We start from the raw sequence: 12,878 nt of genomic DNA on the forward strand, positions 1-12,878 counted from the left end.
GGACGAAATCCCACACAAAATATCCCAAATCTCCTCACACTACCCACAATATATAAGTAGCTCAGTGGAAGAATAAACTTCACCCGATGAGTGAAACTTCAATGTGAGAAGTCGTTGCTCGAGGAGCTAGTCAATACGTGTACCTACGTGATGTGGATCGCGTGACTGAATGCTGAGCGGCGCTAAATCTTGTCTAAGTGCGAGTTAGTCACACTGCTGATCAGCCATTCGTGGCCGAATGCTTAAGTGTTCAAACTACTGGCCAGGAAGTAGTGGGTTTCGAGACTCTTCGGAGTTGCGCGAGATACGCACTGCAGATGATTCCCAATTAGGATGAAACAGCTGTACAGTGCTTCTCAGCTTTTCAGCATAGATTGATTTTACTCACAGGACGAAATCTCCACAAAAATTCAAAATCTCCTCACACAACCAACAGGAAAAAAAGATTTTGCTTAAGGCCGCCAGTCACCATCCCAGTCACTCGCCTAAGAACATGCACTTCGGTAGATCACGCACAGTCAAGTGCAGTCGGAATTTCAGGGGATTGAAATGTCCATCAAGGTCAAATTCATACTACTATCACGTGCGTCAGTAGTCTCATTCCATCGCGACATTTTGCGGTATATTTTCACCACCTATGCTGAGGACAAGGAAGCGACGCATTCTTTGAACGCCTTTAGGCAGACTAGATTTGTTTATCACTTCTATCGTACCTACGACACCTATAATGAGAACTTTACGATTTTTACGGGACAGTAAAAAATGAGGCTAATCAGTGCTGTTTTGGGCAACTAGTTTCGTAGATTTCCTTTACACAACTGTTCTTCCATCGATGAATTAACCCGGTTTATTCGTACAAAAGTCGACAGGAGCGTTGGAGATTTGCACCGATTCGCAACACAGCCACGCGCCAAATGAGCTGCAGACAACCGATATCTTGATGAACTGGTGGACAAGTAAACACCGGAACAAGTTAATAGACAAAGAACCATCTGCAGCGTGAATTCCTGTCAACCCCCCATTTTGCCTGCAAGCAGATGATAATAACGTGATTTCTTGTTTCAGAGCTCTTCTGACTGTGCCAGAAACAAGTGAACTTTTGCGTACCACAGTGTCCCAGTCCGGTATCCACCGACTAAGTTATTGATTATTGTGGTTCCTTAAAATATTATATAGTACTAGTGTAATATCAGTATTATATTGTAGATTCAGGCCATTTGCTTCTGGGGACGGCAGGTTGAATGCTTGATCACCTGAATCTGAACCATAGTAGGTTTACGAAAAAACAGAAAACCTGGCAATGCGTTGTTGAATCTCTTTTAGGCAAAACGATAAACAGTGCTCTTTCAGGGAAATATACTGTGATATCACGAATGCAATGTCAATTGAAACGTCAGAAGTCCCCTTTGATAACACATTCAGCAAAAGAATATCATACGTGCAAATTTCGACTGGCATTAAGTTTCAACTCTCGCTAGCAACAAATTCACATACCATAATATTTTCTCGTGATTGGGCATAACGGGATAACTTGCTCAAGTGGAAACCCTTAGTGTTATCCCCTGAGTGCCAAAAACGACACTCAATGTATTTGGCTGCGTTCTTGTAGAATCCAGGTCACACTACTTCAACAAAAGGTTAGGTGAGTTACCGAGCAGTTATCATTTCTTCTACTTAGCCATTTCTGTTATATATATGTGGGGAAAAAGAGAGGGCAGTTTTCCGCAGATAAATTGTCGGGAGTGCGACGCGTCATTTTCCCCACTTTATATGTATAACAAAGTGGACGAGAAAGGCGTTCTATGTATGAGCGATGTGTCGGGTTAAAACTTCAAGTAGCCTGTGTGACGATGCGCTAACAAGCCACACTGATGAACTGCATTCTCCGACAAAACCTATTGACCGTACACTGATCGCTTCAGTTGTCAAAACCAACAGAAGGTTTGAGGTAAACACATACAGGAGAAGTTTTACAGCTAATTTTCTGAATCGATCAACAGCCGAAAAATAGCGCTCCTCTGTCTTTTTCGATTGATGCACTTTATCGAATGAACGGCAGCTTTCAAGTAGTATCCATCTAGCAACTGGACTGCAATCCAAAAAACAGCGAGACGTGCTCCGCCCGAGTGTCGGCGACGGAATAATTCAAGCAATATTCTAAATATACTCCTATTTAAATGTAGTAAACCAAGGAATCCACGATCAAGTGTGTTTTTTCCGGCTTCTAATGATTCAAGCAGAGATTTTCTGCTCAACAAAAGCTGCTTATTTGTGTTCTGATCCCTCGAGACGGATTCCAACATGATCTCGTCTAAGTCAGCTCGACTAAGGAAGAAAGCACAAGTCTTCTCTCTGCGTGGTACTAGACTTACTTGGATAGCTTCCAATCTCTTTGCTTAATATCACCAAGTTGTGCCTTTCAGACAGGGCTCAGATTAGCGGCTTACTTCAGACTGCTTTACACGTGTACAGAGAAAAAACCTTCACCACGATGTCGTTTATTAGTAAACACCAACTAAGCAGTTATTGGACAGGAAGGTAGACGCCTCATATGTACGTCATTTTTAAAAGCTGAACATTCTCACGCATCTTCTTGAACTTTCGTGGATACTCACTGACCCTAATGGAATCCTAAACGAAAGTTACAAATCAGTTCCACAAGTTCCACAATATACGGTGGTGGAGATTCCAGAAAACACCAGACTACTTGCACGTCTCACCAGTAGTATCAACCACCTTCGATGCTCTTTCTGGTAGCGCAATATATGACGGATCGATTTAGTTGAATTACGTTGCTGAATCAGCGCACGGCATAAAATTTCTTTCAATTCGGGATCACTATTCCCGGATTTACGAGCAGGCACACTTACCACACACACTTGTTTTGTTTACGATGCCTGCTAGTTTGCGTAATCCTGGTGAGGTTTTTCTGATGCATTCGGGGAAACCGTAGACAAATTGACAAACCGCAGGTTACTTGTACGTCTCATCAGTAGAATCCAACGCCACACAAGTAGCCTTCGATGAATGCTATCGTTTTCGTTATTGTTTCTTGTAGTGCAACAGAAGACGTTCATATGGCGTTCATATCTCCGTGTTAGATTTCTTGAAAACGACAGACTGACGCAGTCAAGAAGTTAACAGAAGATAAGACCAAGGTAAATCTGTTAAAATGGAATGTCTCAATTTGGGGTCCTTGAGATGCGATTTCTTGCGGCTAGCTCCCTAATTACAATAATGTTCCTTCATTGACCAGTGATTTCTTTATGATCTTCCATCTGGGGCAACTAGCAAACGAAGTTAATAGTTGCGGGCGGCTGCATCCAGAAAAACAGAGAGTCTATCCAGCCATCAACCAAAGCTTCCACAATATGGAGCAGTCGAGGAAGAGGTGCTCTGGAAAGATTTCCTGTTGAAATCGTGGGAACGAAATGTCGGAAACCACTAATGCCGTTAGTAAAGACTTTACGATAATGAACATCAGCCTTGAGCTTTTGGTAATCGTCAAACTGAAGTAAGCAAAACTGTTTGGTGCAATGTCGTTTATTAGTAAACACCAACTAAGCAGTTATTGGACAGGAAGGTAGACGCCTCATATGTACGTCATTTTTAAAAGCTGAACATTCTCACGCATCTTCTTGAACTTTCGTGGATACTCACTGACCCTAATGGAATCCTAAACGAAAGTTACAAATCAGTTCCACAAGTTCCACAATATACGGTGGTGGAGATTCCAGAAAACACCAGACTACTTGCACGTCTCACCAGTAGTATCAACCACCTTCGATGCTCTTTCTGGTAGCGCAATATATGACGGATCGATTTAGTTGAATTACGTTGCTGAATCAGCGCACGGCATAAAATTTCTTTCAATTCGGGATCACTATTCCCGGATTTACGAGCAGGCACACTTACCACACACACTTGTTTTGTTTACGATGCCTGCTAGTTTGCGTAATCCTGGTGAGGTTTTTCTGATGCATTCGGGGAAACCGTAGACAAATTGACAAACCGCAGGTTACTTGTACGTCTCATCAGTAGAATCCAACGCCACACAAGTAGCCTTCGATGAATGCTATCGTTTTCGTTATTGTTTCTTGTAGTGCAACAGAAGACGTTCATATGGCGTTCATATCTCCGTGTTAGATTTCTTGAAAACGACAGACTGACGCAGTCAAGAAGTTAACAGAAGATAAGACCAAGGTAAATCTGTTAAAATGGAATGTCTCAATTTGGGGTCCTTGAGATGCGATTTCTTGCGGCTAGCTCCCTAATTACAATAATGTTCCTTCATTGACCAGTGATTTCTTTATGATCTTCCATCTGGGGCAACTAGCAAACGAAGTTAATAGTTGCGGGCGGCTGCATCCAGAAAAACAGAGAGTCTATCCAGCCATCAACCAAAGCTTCCACAATATGGAGCAGTCGATCGTGCAAAAATTCCTCTTTCTACGGTTTTATTTTCGGAGTTCCGCAATCCAGGAGAATAATATTCGACACATATTGGTGAGCGTCCTTTCATGTGTGACTGTTGCGAGAAGAGGTTTGCAATCCAGACCTCTAAGCTAAATAAGCATACAAGCAGATGAGGACGGAAATTTTTGGTGGAAAGATCGTTGTTCATGTGGATTAGATGGAACACCCCCGGGTGAATCAAGCGTGGCCAACGGAGTTACAACGGTCTTCAAGCGTTTTCGGAAAAATTCCCCCAAGTGCATCATACGATATCCGAGTTATATAAAATAGTGCTTGACAAGTACCGCGGTCAGCCTCATTGCGAGTTCTCACCTCCAACAGTGACCGTCTCCAATGAGTCCACTTTAATCCAGTTGCTTAGTCGTGAAATTACTCTCAAGATCCTAAGGGCATTCACCATAAAACAAAGGGTAGCCGACATTCTGAGAAAGAAGATTTCTAAATAACAGTGTGTGAGGCCGGCGATGTAAATTCACCTAATTTCTGCTACAATACAAATCAAGTAAAAATGTCGTGGACTGGATCAGCCAATGTACAACATGTTTATTCGTTCTCTCAACAAAGCCTTCAGATCAACCAATATAAAATAACCCTGGATCGTACTACAGATACATAAGTAATTCATGCATCTCGGACATAAAAGCCGGCAGTTACCTGGAATAACAAACGAGAGATTCAGTTCAGGTGAGTCTCACGAAATACCAAATTACATTGCAAATGAGTGTATATTCGCTAAGTGGGGTATATTTCATGACTTGCCGACTTGATTAGAGCAACTTTTCATCAGGACAGAATAACTCCCTTCGGGGAATAGCCCCGCTGGCTGAGTGTATCAGGTCGATGTTGATATGTGTCTATCCGATCGGATGGCACTTTGAACTTTTTGTCGAGTTCGGTGAGACCAGGGGCTGCTTCGGGACGTTATACCGTTTGGAGAAAATGGCTTAACATCGTCTACCAGATCTTCCCTTCTGTTGATAATCACAGAAAGCATTCATTCTGGTTACCTACAAACGAACTGAGAAAAATCACCCGCGCTTGACTCACCGTCTGGTCAAGTTGTCAGATCCTGCATTGCAGTTTTTCGTAAAATTTGTGATAGCGCGCCAAATTTCTGAAAGTCGCTCATAAAAACCATGAGCAGCCACAATTTTTCTGTCATAAATACTTTGACCCCTGAACAACACAAAAATGAAAAATCCTTTGCTCTTTTCCGATTCCCTCCTTAAGGGTTTGAATATCGAATGCTTGGCTACATCGCTATCGTAACCGCAAATTGCAAGTGATGGGAATCCGCGATCATCCACATTGTTGTTCGTAGGTCAATGGTAGACAGTCTCATTCCAGTAGGGAGAACCAAGAAGACATTCAATCACATTATGCGAGAAAGACAGTAATAACTCCCGTGATGAATGATACTGTTTGAAAAATTCGAGAAGCCCCTGAGTTCCGGAACGTCAATTCGTCGCGCGTGTTCTCTGTATGCGCCCAGATGTTCCGTAGAAACCAACGCAACTAGACTCAGGTTCTCAAATAACCACGCGCCGATTTATAAGATACCAACAGATAGATTTCAGCGAATATACACTCATTTGCAAACTGATTTGGTTTTTCGAGAGACTTACCTGGAACCCAGCTGAATCTCTCGTTTGTGATGTTTTCAGGAAACTGAATGTGCTGCACCAGGCCGCCTTGTTTCAGTCGCTACGATATTCGAGATATCGCAACTGGATGTGCCTGAAAAAATCACGAACGAGAGATTGATCTGGGTTCCAGGTGAGTCTCTCGAAAAATCACATCAGTTTGCAAATGAGTGTATATTCGCTTATTTCGTACAATTTGGTTTCAAGTAGAACATAAGGTTGACGGAAACCCGGGGACTGCGCCTACCTGATGAGCCCCAAGAAGGGCGAAACCGGTAGTGTGCTGTCCATGGATTTTCAGCAACCCTGTGAGTAGTACAATACAATGATAGATTTCATGTGAAGTAAATGACGAAAGGCTAATTTTTAATAAAACGGACGACACCATTTCCTTATGCATAAGAAACGATATGCTTAAAAAGGTTGAGGATACGTATCCAATAACTTCCAAACGATTTTCTTTTGGCTTTGTACAAAACACTAATTATCGCACGTCATCATGCCAGGGATCCGGTCAAATCAGTAGCTTAAAAGTGTACTTGGTGACTTGTCTTCAAAAGTTTACTCGCTTAAGATGCATCTACCTGGCGACCATCTTGCATAAATCTCAGCTCTTTGTAGTAAAAAACCAACATCTAGTTCGGAGTTACACATTCTCTCCTAACAAGGAGCCACGAAACATCACAAACGAAAGATTCAGCTGGATTTCAGGTGAGTCTCTCGCAAAACCAAATTAGTTCGCTAGTCACGAACTGCATATGTGGATATCTTTGAGGTTATCTTTGTTGAGCCAGTGAGTCCACTTCGCTTTATCTCTGACCACACCCATACGGTTAGCTATTACTTTCGCTCCATGTCACTAAGCCTTACGCATTGGGAGAAAACAAGTGACACTCACAAAGCGGAGGGAAGTAGTGGGAAGCTTGCCCACCAGTCGTACCATCTGTACACAGTTTAGGTGTCCAGATGTCATGCCACTCAGCGGGAGTACAATGGCCTCGACAAGATCAGTTGAGATGTCGAGATCAAACCAAGTTCAAGCTAAACGTTCATCCTTCTGATCGCAAAACCAGGGGACTGTGAACTTAGCGGTGCAGACATCATTTATGATTTGTTTGTTAGAAAATGTTTATGGTTTTTGCAGAGGACCTTCCTGTCACCTAGCAATAGATCTCATGTTGGGGGAGCACTCCACCGCATGAAAACATACTACTGTGAGCCTAACTACTTCCCGGGTTTACGCTCCTAGGTCCTGAACTGATCAGGCACAAGCCACTCTTGTATATTTGACAATAATGACAATACTTGACAGACTAAGTGCAATTCGCTGCTCCAACCAACTTGGGATCACGAAACATTCACGGTACTATGGGACACAGAAAACTGAGGATGAGGTGACGATAATAAAGTAAGAGGAGAATGTCGGAAGCTCAGCTAGCGTAGATGGTCGTTGGCTTGTTCGCTGAGCTGGGCAATTTGTTTGCAAACGTTTCATCACCAATCGAGCTGACATCATCAGTGCGTTATTGGGGAGCGTAGTTGTGCGTAGCGGTGGGTTAGTGGTTGTACAACCACTGTCCAACCGCTACGCACAACTACGCACTGATGGTGTCACCTCGATTGGTGATGAAACGTTTGCAACCAAATTGCCCAGCTCAGCGAACAAGCCAACTACCATATTAAAGTAAATTTCGGCAGCTCGGGATCAGCACGCTCTTTTAGTTTCTCCATTTTGGTTCACAGCCGTTCTAATCGAACATCGCCACAACCGAATTCGCCTCACCATGGCCAAGACCTCAAATTTTTTTACCAATCCGTTTTCAAAGTCTTGAATCGAACAGTAACCATTGGAACAGGAAATTTGCATAGTTCTCGAATAGTATCAACTTGAACAACAAATACACATTACTAGTTTGGTTAGACGATTGTCCAACAATTTGTGGCTAAAAGGTTTGTGCAAGCCATGTGGGTTAGAATCTAGATTGTCCACTTTTTAGTTGGCTCCATTCATTTTATTGTCGTTTGTTTATTGAGCTCGCGGGTCACTCATGTTATCGGCTTCTGCTTCGTAGGTCGTTCGGCGAAGATCGATTCGGTTTTCGACGTTTCTGTCGAAACGTTTCATACGTTGGTGGAGTAACTCATACTCGGTGATACACATCCACATTCTAGTCAGATGAAGTCGCATCTAGCTTCGTCGGTACAATGATATATTTCTACCAGTCTTATGGGTTTGCGAAATTTGTAGATTTTTTTCAAATCGTTTTTGTTGGGATATATTTCCATCCATCTTCCCGTTGGTCTCCGCCAAAGCGTCGAAGCGCTGGGCACGTGCAATACTGATCTAAGAACTCATGAAAAGCGCATAGCTTTGACCGTGTCTGACCGTCAATTCCAAACGTGCGCTGCCAGAAGTTGACCACTACTTCATCGGCACGAACTGTGCACACGCCAGACTGATGATATCCAAACACAGTTATTGATGACTTCATTCGTTTCCTTCTCGTTTGTCTTCTTGTCTCGTGGGCCGGTCAGAATAGCGCCTAGTGCTCTGTAGATCCCTCGGTTGCAATCGATTTTACACTCTCGTCGGTATTGACTGCACTGATACTCGAGACGCCTCTAGACGGGCCAGCTTCATACCTGTCCAGATGTTATATTCACGAGCGACATTGTGACTGATTCAGTGGTAGTACTCTGTCGGTATCCCAAAATCAAACTTGACTAATAAACTCCCAGCACCTTCGTCGTCGTCCAGGGTATGGCCTTACGGGAAACAATAACTTGTCATGATACTCTAGAGCTCCTGATAATTGAAAATTTTCGGGACCAAAAAGGATCTTGTGACTATAGTTTCTGCAAGTAAGATGAACCGAAATATGATGCAGGCCCAAAACATGCCAGTTATGTGATCAGGCTGTAAGAAAAGTGCCAAACGTATACTGATCAATTTATTTCTGAAGTTCATCTAACAAAAGTCCAGATAACCAAATCTTTTCATCCAAGTAGTTGAGAGATTGTGATGCAACCAATGAACTGGGGGAAATGAAACCTTCATCAGTTTTCAACCGAACACGGAATCAGGTGCGCTCATCATAAATACTGTTGAGTACCGATCAAATACTCCATTAATATTCACAATTTCAAACTTAGAAATGCGCTGGAGAGCAACAACAACAGACCAGTAGTAGTCCACTTAAGCCACGTACTTTTTCAAACATTTCAAAAGCCGCGAGGCACAAAAACCCTTGAAATTCGCCACCTGGCTGCTTTGGAAGCATTAGAATTTTTCGAAAAGTTTGGTGACAATCGGTAGATTTATTGCTGGGCAACGTTTCGCTTTTGACACAAAAGCTTCTTCAGGCCGAGTGACTAGGTTCCGAGGTTGGTCGAGATTAAAGGTGGAGGGAGAAACAATCAGCCAAGTCAAGCTAAATCTCTATTGGGTGTCGGCCGAGGGATTTTAGTGTGTTAGAGTGGTTGAACAAGTGTTGGGCCGGTGGGGAAACCTTCATGTGTTTGGATCCAGCCTAGGGTGTGGTTCTTCTGGTTCGGTTCATTTGAACGTCTTTTGGACCTTCTGTCCGTCTGTGTGGATGAGCTAGTGCTAAGATAGTTGTGTAAGAGGGATGCCGTGACCTTTGGTCGGGTTGGGATTTCCACCCCCACCCCTCGGTATTTTCTGATGATCCCACGTGGATTGACAACCACACCATCACGTGTCAAGTCGGCCAATCTAAGACAGCTTTTCATACGCTCGCCAGTTCTACACCCTCGATTCCTTTCACGCTGTGATGCTTAGTTTTTATATATCATATATTATATTAATATGTCCTATTTGAACAATGTATCAATAGAGTGGTGCCCTCTGCCGTTATTTATTGCGCGAACTGATTGTTTTCATCAGGCGTGTGTCGATAGATAATGAAATATGTCTTCTCTTGGCGCTGGTCGAAGTCGCTTTATAACCACAAAACCGTCCCTGATCGGTTCCCATTGCATTCATCGAGGAGAGACACGAATCTTAAATAAAGACGATAACCCTAACAGTGACTCACAAACACGATCAGTTAATATGTACCTAGTCCCCTCTTCCCGATGTACCGCAAGTTTGAGCGGTTAGTAGGAGATCAAAGTCGAACGGTTCAGCCAACGGAATGGGAATTGAGCGATTAAAAGTGGGACTGATATGCAATATCAATCGAGGCAATGGCAACATGTTTGTAGGGTGTCGAACAAAATTCTCTGATTGTTTCCGTTTACCGATTTAGGAAAAAACCGAAAAGTCCCCCCTTAATTGAAGCACACCAAAATTTATGCCAAATAGACTCTGGCGAACCTGTTTATGTTCTTCATGGAAATTAAAAAAGATACCGACTGATTTGTCCAAAAACGTGGGGTCCTAAGAAGAATGATTGTTTTCAGAGGATTACAAACGGGAAGCAACCCTGTCGCACACGTTCGGTACAGCGAACTCGCCAGAATGTTCGATCTAGACGACGCTTTAGGCGAGCAATCTACAAATCGCGTCTCAGACCACAGCCAATTTGAAGTTGTTGATCCTGAGTTACATAAATTGATGCGCAGCCTGGCGAATCGCCTTCTAGCAGAAAAGTATACGACTTAACTCAAAATTACTTTATTGATGCGCGTACACCGAACACTAGAACGTGTCCATCAGAATTTTGAATTGGTGTCTCCACACACATTTCGAAAGATTGCAAAAAAAACACTACTTCCAATATGGTCATTTCAAAGCGGAAAGTCTTGAAACTGGATATTTCCATGGGGTAGGTAGTTTCCGATTAAGCAAGAATGTCGAACGTATCGCCACGGACAGGGCATATACTCAGCAATCTCCACATTCGTGTAGCGAGTCCAACCGGTTGATAGACCATAGTCTAGCCAATGCTGAACATGTCCGAGTATATTATCTCCGTAAGCATGGCGGACATAACGTCCCGGATTAGGTGGGGAGGTAACCCACATCCCATTCAAATTGACTTTTGTGGTGTTCTTCAATCCCCACAGACGATTCGCTGTGATAATCGGGTCCCCGTATAGCTCAATCCGCCAAGATTTCGATCTCAGAGGATGGTAGAGGCAAGAATTGTTTGTAACCTTAGAACAAGCTCTAATATCCAAACCAAATTTGGTTTTGTGCTCCAGTGGACCAAGTTCGCAACTGTAGACTTCATGCAGGCTAGTTTTCATTGGTCCTCCGACCACGGGGAATTTGTAGGCATCCCACACCAGATCGGAATCTCGTTCCCATGGAAGAAACCCTCCGTAGATTTTCACCGTTCCCAGAAGAGTCCCGCTCACGAGAAAAGTCGAGACATTGTGCTTGTCAGCCAGAGCAAGGAAACCTTTGAGACAGTTTGCCAACTCCTCAATGCAGCATCCAGGCAGTATAACGCCGGCGGTTCGGTATGTTCCACATTTGATATCCACCTCATCACACGTCCACCGGTGGTCGATATTACCAGGCAACACAATGCGGTTGAGAACGAATTGTTTGGACAGGCCAACCCAGCTAGATTTCGGGATTTCTGCAATACCGTAGCTTCGTGAGCCGTAAGGCTGTCCAGCCACATGAAACAGCAGGTCCACGCAAGCGACAGTGCGCAATGTCTGATCGCCCGTCCCTTGCACCGAGTCCATAAACATCCGAACGAATGCGATGGGTCCGGAGAAAAACGAATCTCTCATTGCGGCTCGGAATAAACTGCGGCGAATAATAAACGGCGAAGCAATGTAATCGCAGTATGCACACGACTGAGCCGATTGATCATGCCCCGGGTGGATTCGAAGTGTAAAGTTTCGAATTGTGGACTGAAAGAAGAGAACAGTACAAAGCGTGTTGTTTACTGCCTCAAGCGGTTTCGTTCTTCGGATGTAGCTTTTGTACAACATCACATCACCCAAACGTACGTATTTCGTCAGTTGCATACTGTTCATAGTTCAGGCATAAACTAAGGTTGGCTGAAATTCGAGGCAGTGATGTGGACCTATCTACTGATCCCCACGGACGAGATGACTCAATGGCTAAGGCACGAATCTACTGCCTGCAAGATCCGTGGTCCGAAACTGACCTATGACTCTCGACTTCCGCTGTCTAGGCTTGAGCAACTTGGCAGTAACCCAGCCTTTGGACTTCCTTGTGTTAGTATGGGAGTTAGGCACAGAAGGACTGTTACTGCTGAACGAATGAGCCACAAAATGAGGGAAACAGGACGTCAGTGATTTCACAGTTTTCAGCGACCTAACGAGGAATATGTTATGTCAAGAAACCAATAACCACTCTCGTCTTAGCAACATATACCAAAATAGACGTCCTATATTGGATTTCTTGTCATACATCAACGAAACGATTAAAAATGGGAGACCACGGATTCTACCTAGCTGGATACACACATTCACTGTTCACGCTTTATTTGAGGTTCACGGGGCCTTTATTCGGTTTTCCAATCTCTAAGCAAGAGACGAACCATTACGAAATAAAACGATCCATCACTAACTGAAGTAGGTATGACATATCTGGACAGGAATTTGACTAGAATTGCTACAAATTATATCTCACAAGAGCTGAACGAATATTAGAAAAATCTGAAATCAAGTGAGAATATAATCCCATAGGAAGAGATTCTAACGGTTTCAAAATTTTTATGTCCAAAGCCTTCTCAAATTACGATATTCGAGATATGGCGATACATGTATATCTTTGTAATGTACTACTCATAAGGTTGCTGAAAATCC

At 43.4% G+C, this 12,878-nt stretch overlaps 1 protein-coding gene across 1 annotated transcript in view; it reads right to left on the reverse strand.

Moving 5' to 3' along the window:
* Positions 1 to 10,871: 10,871 nt before the first annotated feature.
* Positions 10,872 to 12,878, reverse strand: part of T265_11357 (hypothetical protein) — a gene marked incomplete at both ends in the record, with an annotated part of 3,571 nt that continues 1,564 nt past the window's right edge. Inside the window, one exon of the mRNA XM_009177988.1 lies at positions 10,872 to 11,954. Coding sequence (XP_009176252.1) covers positions 10,872 to 11,954 — 1,083 coding nt within the window. The remainder of the gene's footprint in view (positions 11,955 to 12,878) is intronic.

Source organism: Opisthorchis viverrini, assembly GCF_000715545.1.
Source record: "Opisthorchis viverrini unplaced genomic scaffold opera_v5_481, whole genome shotgun sequence".
Classification (NCBI taxonomy): Eukaryota; Metazoa; Platyhelminthes; class Trematoda; order Opisthorchiida; family Opisthorchiidae; genus Opisthorchis; species Opisthorchis viverrini.